At 40.2% G+C, this 12,946-nt stretch overlaps 1 protein-coding gene across 1 annotated transcript in view; it reads left to right on the top strand.

Annotated features, from left to right (window-relative positions):
• LARS2 (leucyl-tRNA synthetase 2, mitochondrial) overlaps positions 1 to 12,264 on the top strand; it is a 142,622-nt gene extending 130,358 nt beyond the window's left edge. The window contains exons 19-21 of the mRNA XM_075271251.1: positions 8,864 to 8,975; positions 11,595 to 11,722; positions 11,826 to 12,264. Of these exons, the coding sequence (XP_075127352.1) occupies positions 8,864 to 8,975; positions 11,595 to 11,722; positions 11,826 to 12,005 (420 nt within the window). The 3' untranslated portion in view covers positions 12,006 to 12,264. The remainder of the gene's footprint in view (positions 1 to 8,863; positions 8,976 to 11,594; positions 11,723 to 11,825) is intronic.
• Positions 12,265 to 12,946: the final 682 nt, after the last annotated feature.

Genomic DNA, 12,946 nt, shown 5'->3' with positions numbered 1-12,946 from the left:
CTTTTATGAAAGGCCAGAAAGTTACTTACATCATCAGGAATGAAACACAGTATAATTATACTTACTCATTAATATCTGCAGAGGAAAATTCAAGGCGGTTATGACCTGGATTATATTTCTGTCAAATCATTTTTAATTTGAATGTATTTATAGAAAAGTATCTGCCGAATCATAAAGGGGCCCATTGTGAAGAGGAGCAGCTCCAGAGACTGTGAAGCTGGCAAACCTATGATAAAAAATGACTTAGGCAAACAAGAAGCATCAGTCTAAGGCTGCGTTCACATCTGTGGTGGAGTGTCCAATGGAGACTCCATCACAACCAAAATTGGTCTGGCATGGAGAACTTTTCCTTGGCCGGTTTCAGTTTGATAACAATGGACACCAAACAGGTCTAATTATAGTCTATGGGTTCCCTTGGACTCTGTGCCTTCCCGCTGTTTCAGTGATCTGCCTCTCCATGTTTATGTCCCCCAAATTAGAAGCAGTGTTAGTGTGAACAAACTGTAGGTTATGATGCCATGAAGCAGATCTGTCACCTTATGTTGCCCTTTGTAAGAAAGCATATTAGTAGGAACAGTCTGTTTTACTCTTAGCCAAAATTACATGAAAAATTGTGGGCTGGTTGGCTAATAGGGACAGTCCTAGAGACTCTTAGCTATGGGTCTGCCATGCTCATGAGAGTACCCATCTATTCCCACACACTTGCAACGTTTCACAGGTCTGTGTCTCTATCTGTGATGACCTAATAATGCTTAAGTAAGGGAATTGGGCACTTAGGTCATCCTTCCACAATTTGCCCAGGAGTAAAAAAAAAAAAAAAAAAGAGTCTATTATCTACATATGTAATAGTATATGAAAAAAAAAGACAATATGTCACCTTTTGACTCTGTACATAAGGGGCTCCTGTTGTCACCCTCTAGTCTTTGAATGGCATCAGTAACAACATGCCATACTGTGACCTTTTACTGGATTTATATGGCAGTGGGGATGACATGTTGTACCATGGCTTTTTACTTAGCTTGCATAGCTGCAGCAATACAATGCTATCTCAGCACATGGCTAATGTGTGTTTGCCGATCACAATGGTGTTGTGGACGGTTCCTGCAGCAATCACGTGTCAGTGCAGGAAACAGAGATTGTAAGCGGATCATGTGAGTATCAGAAAGTGACAGAGATTAGGTGATTATGGTGTATTTGTGTTATTTTATGACATACCCTGCAGACAGATACCGTAACTCCTGGACCACGCTGTTCATCTTTATTCTGTGTGTTGTGGCCTCTAGACCATTTTCCAACAGCAGATATCAGGGAAACAAGGATCAAGCGTATTGGTTTTATATCATTTTATCCTTTATTTTGCAAGAATGTTTTTGGTTGTATTTTCTCTTCCTGTCCCAATTGATATACTCATCCATGATTCGGTGAGGAAGGTCAGGAGAACTGTTACATGACAGGTATTGTGTGTGTACGGCCTTACTTACCTTGTTTTAGGCAGTAATAGATAAAAGCCAGTTTTGCAGCACTTCAAGTAGTTTTACTATCGCCATTCAGGTAACTTAGAGGAAGTTCGTCAGTGTTTCTGACCCATCAACCAAATGGTCAAAATCAGATCAATAAAGACAGCAGGGAGAGCAGTGTAAACCTCTCTATCTACATTGTCTTAGGGGGTATTCGCATGGAGTAAAGTGGCGCTGATTCTGCCGCGAGTTATCATGGCAGAATCAGCGCCACTTTACTCTGTGTGAATGGACCCTTCCATTACCAAGAATTCCAGGCTTAGGTAGAAGCCCCACATTGCAAAAACGCTGTGTTTTACGGTACCTACAAAGTTAGAGTTCCTGCCTGTGTTCCCTGCTATTCTGATGTCATCTCTTATAATGTGACTGCTCTAATTAAGATTTCAGTTAACAGAAATGGTTATTCACAAAGCTCGGCTTAATTTAGAAGCTCTTGTTGAAAAGTTGAAAGCAGATAATAGCAAATTATGAGAAGATTTTTTGCCTCTATTGTGCACCCTCGACAGCCTTTCGGGGTTTTTTTTTAATACGTGTAGATAATGATTTTGTCTGCATTCCATAATTATTACAATGGGGGAGATAGCTGATGAACCATAAAAGAACAGACATCTATTAAATAGCAAAATGTAACTGCAGATATTGAGTTTCCGCTTTTTCTGTCTGTGTGGTTCTGAAAATTTACTAAAAATTCTGTCTTTTTCATAAAAAGACACTTGGGTTTGGGTTAAAAAGTTATTACACACAGACAGACTATAATGGGGTCCACCCAGTTTCTACCAGTTTTAAGCAGATTCCTACGAAGACTCCAACGCAAGTGTGAATTCAGCCTTATTCAGATGGCCATGTCTCTACAAAGGAGCACTGATCAATATGTTTGTCTATCGGTGCCCATCATGCCTGGCAGTATAATAGAGCTCTAATTCTAACATTTTTTAAGCAGTTGTAGTGGCTTCCCCTTACACATGGCAAAGTTTAGTTTACTGCACTAGCCATGTGTTTACATACCTTGGCAAAGGTGAGCAGGCTTGGCGGTGACCTATTTGGATCCTCCTTTGTAGAATTCACCAGTATTCACAGTAGTAAAGCAGCAGCAACAATGGGAGAACCAGACAGATCTCAGTAGGGAATCGCCTGGACAATGTTGGTATTTGTAGTGGTCTCCATTATAAACAGATGCCCCTACACAATGTGAATAATGTCTAATTATGCATCTTAAGAGTTAATTCAAACATGCCGGATTTCAGCCAAACAGGTTTGTTTTGGTGGTAATCTTGATTTTTCAAGCCCCATTTAGATGAATGATATAATGACAACAATTATTGTAGCAAAACTGTTGTGTATAAATGTACCGTATATACTCGAGTTTAAGCCGAATTTTTCAGCCGTTTTTGTGCTGAAAAAGCCCCCCTCGACTTATACTCGAGTCAGCAAAAAAAAAATAAAAATATATATATATATATATATATATATACACACAGTGCTATGAAAAAGTTTGGGCACCCCTATTAATCTTAATCATTTTTAGTTCTAAATATTTTGGTATTTGCAACAGCCATTTCAGTTTGATATATCTAATAACTGATGGACACAGTAATATTTCAGGATTGAAATGAGGTTTATTGTACTAACAGAAAATGCGCAATATGCATTAAACCAAAATTTGACCGGTGCAAAAGTATGGGCACCTCAACAGAAAAGTGACATTAATATTTAGTAGATCCTCCTTTTGCAAAGATAACAGCCTCTAGTCGCTTCCTTTCTAGTAGCTTTTAATCAGTTCCTGGATCCTGGATAAAGGTATTTTGGACAAACAATTCAAGTTCAGTTAAGTTTGATGGTGGCCGAGCATGGACAGCCCGCTTCAAATCATCCCACAGATGTTCAATGATATTCAGGTCTGGGGACTGGGATGGCCATTCCAGAACATTGTAATTGTTCCTCTGCATGAATGCCTGAGTTGATTTGGAGCGGTGTTTTGGATCATTGTCTTGCTGAAATATCCATCCCCGGCGTAACTTCAACTTCGTCACTGATTCTTGAACATTATTCTCAAGAATCTGCTGATACTGAGTGGAATCCATGCGACCCTCAACTTTAACAAGATTCCCGATGCCGGCATTGGCCACACAGCCCCAAAGCATGATGGAACCTCCACCAAATTTTACAGTGGGTAGCAAGTGTTTTTCTTGGAATGCTGTTTCTTTTTGGACACCATGCATAACGCCTTTTTTTATAACCAAACAACTCAATTTTTGTTTCCAAAATGAAGCTGCCTTGTCCAAATGTGCTTTTTCATACCTCAGGCAACTCTATTTGTGGCGTACGTGCAGAAACGGCTTCTTTCTCATCACTCTCCCATACAGCTTCTCCTTGTGCAAAGTGCGCTGTATAGTTGACCGATGCACAGTGACACTATCTGCAGCAAGATGATGCTGCAGCTCTTTGGAGGTGGTCTGTGGATTGTCCTTGACTGTTCTCACCATTCTTCTTCTCTGCCTTTCTGATATTTTTCTTGGCCTGCCACTTCTGGGCTTAACAAGAACTGTCCCTATGGTCTTCCATTTCCTTACTATGTTGCTCACAGTGGAAACTGACAGGTTAAATCTCTGAGACAACGTTTTGTATCCTTCCCCTAAACAACTATGTTGAACAATCTTTGTTTTTAGATCATTTGAGAGCGGGCTGTCCATGTTCGGCGACCATCAAACTTAACTGAACTTGAATTGTTTTGTAGAAAGAAATGGTCCAAAATACCTTTATCCAGGATCAAGGAACTGATTAAAAGCTACAGGAAGCGACTAGAGGCTGTTATCTTTGCAAAAGGAGGATGTACTAAATATTAATGTCACTTTTCTGTTGAGGTGCCCATATTTTTGCACCGGTCAAATTTTGGTTTAATGCATATTGCGCATTTTCTGTTAGTACAATAAACCTCATTTCAATCCTGAAATATTACTGTGTCCATCAGTTATTAGATATATCAAACTGAAATGGCTGCTGCAAACACCAAAATATTTAGAACTAAAAATGATTAAGATCAATAGGGGTGCCCAAACTTTTTCATAGGACTGTATATATTTATTTTTTTTTTAGGAGGGGCGTCTATGACCAGCCACAATATTAATGTATAGAATCTCCCATAAAATAGTGCAAAAAAAAAAAAAAAGATTTAAAAAAAATAAAAGTTCTAAATCCCTCCTTTCCCTAGAATACATACAAAAGTAGAGAATTACTGTGAAACACATACACATTAGGTATCCCTGTGTCTGAGAGTGCCCGGTCTACTGAATATAGGGGATCTGCAGTGCTCCTGTTCCGTCGGGAAGGGGCTAATAGGAGCACTGCAGATACCCTATATTCAGCCAGGCTGAATTCCAAGTGGGGAGAAAAAACAGTCCTCAAGCTCAGGGAAGGGGCAGACAGACAACCAAAACACCCCCTCCCCTTTCCCAGCACCCAGCAACTACTGCACCCAAAAACTCCGACCATTTTAATTTTTGAAATTTTCCAGTAGATGCTGCATTTCCCCCCTCGGCTTATACTTGAGTCAATAAGTTTTCCCAGTTTTTAGTGGTAAAATTAGGGGCCTCGGCTTATATTCGGGTCGGCTTATACTCGAGTATATACGGTAACCGAATACTGTAGGTTCTTTAGCTCACAAGTACATACACATGAATATATAATACCTTACTGGGCATTCATGTGTTAATGAACAAGGTCTTTCAGACACAACCAATATTACAGTGAAATATATTGTATTGAATATGGAAATAACAACAATAGCAGATCAGTTCTATACAGCTAGCATATATATTGTCCTTATTGTTAGTTGTAGGATTCATGTTCAAAGAGGTGGAAATTGACTTTAATATTGAGAGCAGAAAATTGTGTAAAAGCTGCAGTTTTTTGAGCCAAAGCCAAGCGCGGCTTGAAAAGGAATGGGTCGTATATAGGAAGCTCTTGTACTTCTCCCTTCTGCTCAATCCACTCCCAGCTTTGGCTAAAAAAATAAAAAGCTACAAAATCTACGACAAAAAAAATGCAGATTTAACACAACGTGAGGCCTCAGCATCAAGGGGATCTCTTAGAATCACAGTACACATGTCCTATCAAATGCAAAGACAAGTCTGTTCTCTACACCCCTATAGCATGGTGATATTATAGCCCGTCAATGTAATTGAGTCTTTCTCAAGCAATGTTATGCCATAGGTGTAGTGTATGTCCTATTTTTCACATTACACATCTATTATTATGAATTGTATACTGAGACTAGGTCTTGTGTAACTTGTCTAAAGCAGTTATTGTGCCGGTGTTAGAATATATTAGCAAGTCTGTGTGCAGACATATGATGTAATGCAGGTTTAACACAAGCCTAAAACCTTACCGCAGCAAACAGCATTGCTTTATTAACATTTATCATTATTTCCATTGCTCATTATTAGTAATTAAAAGTCTCTTTTTGGCATTAAAGATTGTTTGTTTAGTCGTTTCCATGTTTCCATGACTACTTTGTGGTGATAGCGCCCTCTTGTGTGTATAAATATTATAGTATTATTTTTTTTGTAACTTTTACCTTCTCCACAGTAGCGTGTATATACATATGCTGGTGAGTTAGGAAAACTAGATTTTGTTAAAGCAGAACTGAAATGACTTTCCACCATGTAGACCTTAACTTATAATTTGCTCTTTATATTACTATAGCAAAGATATCCTAGTATGAAAGTGTATGCTGTAGATACAGTATATTTATCTGTACATGCCACCACAAATAGCTGTTTTTGCATTAGATTAATACATTGTATTAGATTAATAGTTAATACAATACTGCAAAAAAAATAGAGATTATTTTTTTTTATTTCTAGTGCCTATAAGAGGAGCTGTCTTAACACAACAACTTCCCTTCAAACGGTTATAAATACTCTTCACATGGGGAAAAAAAAGATCTATTTTTACACTTTTAGTTGGTAATAGAAGTTTAAAAAAAGTTTTAAACTGCAATCTCTATTTTCTTATTGATATCTAGACCTCCTGATCTGCAGGTTGCCACTTACTTCCAGTTTCAGATTCTTAGGTAGAGGTGTCCCTCGCAGTAATACATAATATATGTGAGGTTTGTAATGGCAGGATGCTAGCTCTCATATGCAAGCACTTGTTCACATCTGAACTGCTTTACCCCTCAATTACAGCTCTTGGCATGATCTTCTGTCTCCTGCACTTACAGACCTTCAGAGTGATCGTTTCCTTCCTCTGTGCTTCTTTTCTCCTATGTACACAGATACACAGACTGTGTGACATATCCCTTCCCACCTACAGGTCATGTGCGCTCTACTCCAGTGTGATACACAGAGCCAGGTTTGCCCTCCTTAAAAAATTTGGATGTTTTCACTCTCTCCACACTTTGATCAGACTCCGTCTAACTTTTGGAATTTCTACCAATAAAAGAATTGATTTGTAGAGCAGAGAAGGTTAATAGGGCAAGTAGCAGTGTGCTGTTCGATTTACATCAGAAATATGGTAGTTGGTAAGAGCCATGACAAATAAATATGACGGAGAAATTTCAGTAGTTTCTGAACGTTGCATTAAAAAATATTGCATTTTTTTAACATATTAAAAGATGCCTAGAAAATGGGAGAGTTGTGAAAGACTTGGTAGACTAGCAGGAGTGGTGCAGTACACTGGTACCGTCCTCCATCTAAGTGATATTGCCACAGAGGGAAGCGGCCGGCCAGAGTTCAGTTTTCTTACAATTAATGGGGCCAAAGCGACGGGTGACGCTCATTGTAGATAAGCAGCAGACATCAGCCTTGTATACAATACAGTGATATTACAGGGGAGGCATAACTCCCATCATCTATGAAATGACAAGATGTCATGACGTGGAAGTATTAATCTGCATAGTAGACATTGAGCACAGGCCGTGGGTTGTCTGATTTGTATGCAGCTTATGGATCAGTATGAGATCAGAACAGGATGTTAGTGATGAAGTCTCTTTATTAGATTCAGTTTGACCCTTGAGTTGCTGGCACATATTGGACATAGAGCCGATGATTAAGTTGCGTTTATCTCATTTTACAGGTCTGTATCACACATTATTTATTAGATCTTTTCACAGCACCCGGTGTTCTCACTGCTAAGGAAATCATTTCCTGACCAATCTCAGGCAATATCAAGACTTTGTCCTATTTTCCAGCAAAGTATAATTACTTTTCAGGAGGGTAGAAAGAAAAATCAAACCACTGTAAATATGTATATAGTGTGCTAAATAACAAAACAAGCATATGGAACAGACACAATGAATACGGGATATTGTGGCTTTACGTTTCTGGGGGTATAACCACTTTTATTATGTTTTTCTACTGCCGTTATTTAAAAGGAACCTGTCAGGTATGTTTTCCACCCTAAACCTTATAATACTGACGGTAAATATTGCAAGGTATACGTGCCACTAATAAAGTAATTGTAGAAATAGATGAGTAGTAAAAACTACTCATCTATTCCTACAATCCACCCTAAACCTTACCTATAGTTCCCTCACTAAGGGCTCGTTCACATCTGCACCCAGGGTCTCTGCTTTCAGGTTTCCGTTTCCTGCCCAAAACTGGGCAGGAAATAATTTAATGTCACTTTTGTCATTATATGAGCATAGGTTTGTTGAGACGGCAGTGACAATTTAAAGGGGTTAACTGCAGAGTAGTAAAGCTGATCCGTGCATACCCTGAACTAGTCAAGCTTTATTACAAATATACACCCTGGTCCACCAAATTTACCTCTGCAGAGGGCAGACTGGGGGGCCAGAACTCTAGTTCCTCTGCATCCCATGGTGACCCATGGGTCACATGACTCTACTCCAACTCTTGGTCACATGACTCTACTCTACTTAGTCTGAGCAGAGGGGAGTCGGAGTAGCTGCAGAGGAAAAGAGGAACAAGAGTTCTATCCTCCGAGCTGCCCCTCCACATTGGTAATGTTAGGGATTGGGGTGTATATTAATAATAAGGCTTAACCAGTGCCAGGAATGTATTATTGATTCTCACATAACCCCTATAGGTAATGCATGTTGTGAGCCTAGTCTAGTGAGTCTAGTTTGCAGCTATGGCTGTTCATGCTATTCTGAAGATCAAGTAACATCTTTACATTCTAAATACTGTAACAGGCCACACCATATTATACCATAATCTACAGTGCAATTTATAGTCAGAACCTGTAAAGAAATGTTATATACCTCATGTGATTTATTTACCTTATCGCCATATGATTTCTAAGCTAAGAACAATAGGAAAGGGTTGGAGAGACAGGAGTCTGTGAGGCGAATGACTAATAAGACACCTCTATGTCATTTCTTTCAGCAATCATCTGCACGAATTGTTCAGCACAGCAGAGAGTTTGAAGATGCTTTAGCAAGTCTTATCATTATGATCTCACCTATGGCCCCACATTTGGCGTCAGAGTTATGGAAAGGTAAATCTGGGAAATCCTATAAAGATCATGTCCATGAATGTGCCTGTATGAACCAGTCACATCTGTAGTATGATATAGATATGCGAATGTAATAATTCAGTGATCTTGTATTAGAAGATTTCTCAGGTCCACCATCACGAAACTACACCTCTCGTATTACTGTATTGGATTAACTAAGAGACTAGTTGCAGTATCAGTACTGTTGGGGACAGGATTGCTCACTCTGCCATAAAAACCTTACCCCCTTGCAGAGCATGGATCTAATCTCTCTATCTTATAAAAATGAATTTCTGTCTGTCTGTCTGTTCTTTATGCGCAACCAAACTACTGGACTGATCTTCACCAAATTTGGCACACAGATACTTCAGGTATCCGGGAAGGTTTAAGACAAGAACTCAACTCACTCGGACATACCGTTCTGGAGATACAGCTTTCCCAAGACCCTGACCCCCCATTAGCCAAAACAAACCTGCATGTCTTTCACTCATATTCCAACTGCAATACACACAGTCACTGCACATGTACAATCCAACACTGATAACCAAGCTGAGATACATGCATCAGAGGATTAGATACACAGGTCAGCACACAATATCATATGTCAGAGGATTAGATACGCACATCTGCACACAGTTCCACATTCCAGAGGATTAGATACATGTCTGCACAAAGTACCATGTGCTAAAAGATTAGATATGCGCGTCTGCACACAGTTCCACATGCCAGAGGATTAGATACATGCGTCTACACAAAATACCACACACTGGAGGATTTGATACAGAGGTCAGCACACAGTACCACATGGCAGAGGAATAGATACACGCGTCTGCACACGTTTCTACACACCAGAGGGTTAGATATGCGCGTCTGCATAAAGTACCACATGCTGGAGGATTAGATACACAGGTCAGCAAACAGTAGCACATGCCAGAGGATTAGATAGACTCGTCTGCCCACAGTTCCACATGCCAAAGGATTAGATACGCATGTCTGCACAAAGAACCACACACCAGAGGATTAGATACACAAGTCAGCAAATAGTATCACACACCAGAGGATTAGATACGTGCATCTTCACACAATACCACATGCCGGAGGATTAGATACGCACCACTGCACACAATACCACATGCTGGAGAATTAGATATGTACGTCTGCACACAGCACCACACGCTGGACAGTTAGATACGCACCTCAACACATTGTACCACATGCCAGAGGATTAGATACGTGCGTCTTCACACAGTTTTACACGCCGGAGGATTAGTTACGTACGTTTATTCACAATTATACATGCTGCAGGATTAGATACGCACATTTTTACACAATACCACATGCTGCAGGATTTGATACACATGTCTGCACACAGTTCCACATGCTGAAGGATTAGATACACATGTCTTTACACAATACCACACGGTGGAGGATTAGATACGCATTACTGCACACAATACAACATGGGGAGGGTTAGATACACGTGTCTGCACACAGTACTACACGCCAGATGATTAGATATGCATGTCAGCACACAGCACCACATGCCGGAGGCTTAGATACGTACGTCGTTACACATGCCGCAGGATTAGATACGGACGTCTGTGCACATTTCCACACACCAGAGGATTAGATATGTACGTCTTTACACAATACCACACAATGGAAGATTAGATACGTGCCACTGCACACAATACCACACGCCAAAGGATTAGATACACGCTATTGGGCACAGTACCACACAGGAAAGGTTACATACTCACGTCTGCGTACAATACCACACGCCAAAGGATTAGATACGCATGTCTGCACACAGTACTACTCACTGAAGGATTAGATACGCGTGTATGAACACAATACCTCACGCTGGAGGATTAGATACACAAGCCAGCACACAGAACCACACGCCAGAGGATTAAATACGCGTGTCTGCACACAGTACCACAAGCCAGAGTATTAGATACGCGCTTATGCACAAAGTTCTAAGCGCCAGAGGATTAGATACACGCGTCTTCACACAATTCCACATGTCAGAGGATTAGATACGCACCACTGCACACAATACCACACACCGGCAGATTAGATACACAGCTCTGCACAGAGTACCACATATTAGGGTGCATTCACACGGAGTAAAGTGCCACGTGATGCGCCGCGTATACAATCCTGGCTCCCATTGAAATCAATGGGAGCGTATACGGCCCGCAAAAGCTCATGTGGCATCTACGTGCCACATCACGCGGCACTTTACTCCGTGTGAATGCACCCTTAGAGTTTTACTCCAGGTTTCCATAGCAACCCAGCCATTTTTCTTCACTGCTTTATGTCAGCATTAAAAGGGCAGGGCGCTGTGGATGACACTGTTACTCAAGGTCACATACACACAGCTTTACTCCAGGTCTCCATAACAACCGATCGCAGGTTTTTCTCTGATATCCGATATCCGAAATGAGACGCTTATGGACACACACAAAAATTATATGCAAAATACATCAGTGCAAAACTGGACAATTCTTATGGGGCCACTACACAAACAAAAAATGAAATATACCCGTGCGAAGCCAGGTCCTCCATAGTTTATTTTCACAGTTCATGTTTTTTATCTAATGAGTCTTTGTGTTCTAGGTATGGGTCATGTGACTCATAAGCTCTGTACACAATATAACTGGAGCAAAGATGTCCTCCTGCAGACCTGGCCCACAATTGACCCAGAATATCTCAGTCAACCAGACATAGTAGAAGTTTTAGTGCTGGTAAGGATAAAGGTCATCTCCCTTGCTAGAGGGGCAACACGTTTGACATACATTTCCTAGTAGTTGTTATACTTTTACATACATATCTCCTTCTGTCTTTCAGATTAATAATAAAAACTGTGGTTCAATCCGTGTGCCATTCGCACTATCCCAAGATGCCAAGAAAGTACAAGAGCTTATTATGCAGAGTGATCTCGGGGCAAACTATCTACAGGGCCGGACTGTCAAAAGAGTGATTCATTCTTCCCAGAGAGCTCTGGTCAACTTCCTACTGGAGGACTGAAGACTCCTAATAGTCACTTGTAGCCACAACACCTTCACAGAATAGACACTATGAACACTCTACTTGCACTGATCCAGTCTTATATACTTGGCATTTGCTTATCTGCCCATTAAGTGGCCATTTTTACATGTAAAGACTTCCTGTGACATGTTTCAGCCGCTAAAAATTCATGGGACTCTGAATGATAGAAAGCAACACTGTACAGTTTGTATGAAGGTGCGAGGACTATTTTTTAGGCAATTACTATTTATATTCCTGTATGTGGTAAGTAAGCCAAACGGCTAGAGAAACTGAAAATTCATCTACATTTAATACCTCAATACCTCCACATTATTGTAAGGACATGTGAGCTGGAAACTGGTCTCATTGACATCATTATGAATGATGTTCTGAACTTCTTTTTTTTTTGTTCTATGTCATTTAGAATATAATTTTATTCTATTCTACACATAAATATGGTTGCAGCAAAATTAGTGTGTACTTTGTATATTAGGACTACCTAAGGTTGGTCATACACATACGATATGATTCTGATAAGACTTCTCTCTTTTGACTTCTTATTCACATGCAAACCTGGTTTTGCTAAGCTTGCATTTGTTGTCTATGGGGAGAAAGACAATGGCAGACACCTGTGGTAGTAGCTTGTCTCTCTTCTAGACAAAAGGATGGGAAATGTGAAAAGTAAACAACCCCATTGTTACCTCCTAGTGGTAGATTCTAGAGGACACACATACATTAGATGATCTGTTCTTACGGTTAGTTCACACGGGGGCAATGAGGCAGATTTTGACAGTGGATTTCGCCTCAAAATCTGAGACCGCTAGCTTTCGTCTTTCTGCTAGCAGTTTTTTGCTGCTAGCAGAAAAAAGAAGCAACATGACCTTTCTTTAGGCGGATTCCAACTGAGGAGAACAATAGCAGTGAATGGGAGGCGAAAAACA

The sequence above is a fragment of the Leptodactylus fuscus genome, chromosome 4, assembly GCF_031893055.1.
Source record: "Leptodactylus fuscus isolate aLepFus1 chromosome 4, aLepFus1.hap2, whole genome shotgun sequence".
In the NCBI taxonomy this organism is placed as follows: Eukaryota; Metazoa; Chordata; class Amphibia; order Anura; family Leptodactylidae; genus Leptodactylus; species Leptodactylus fuscus.
This window is presented reverse-complemented; position numbering and strand designations above follow the sequence as displayed.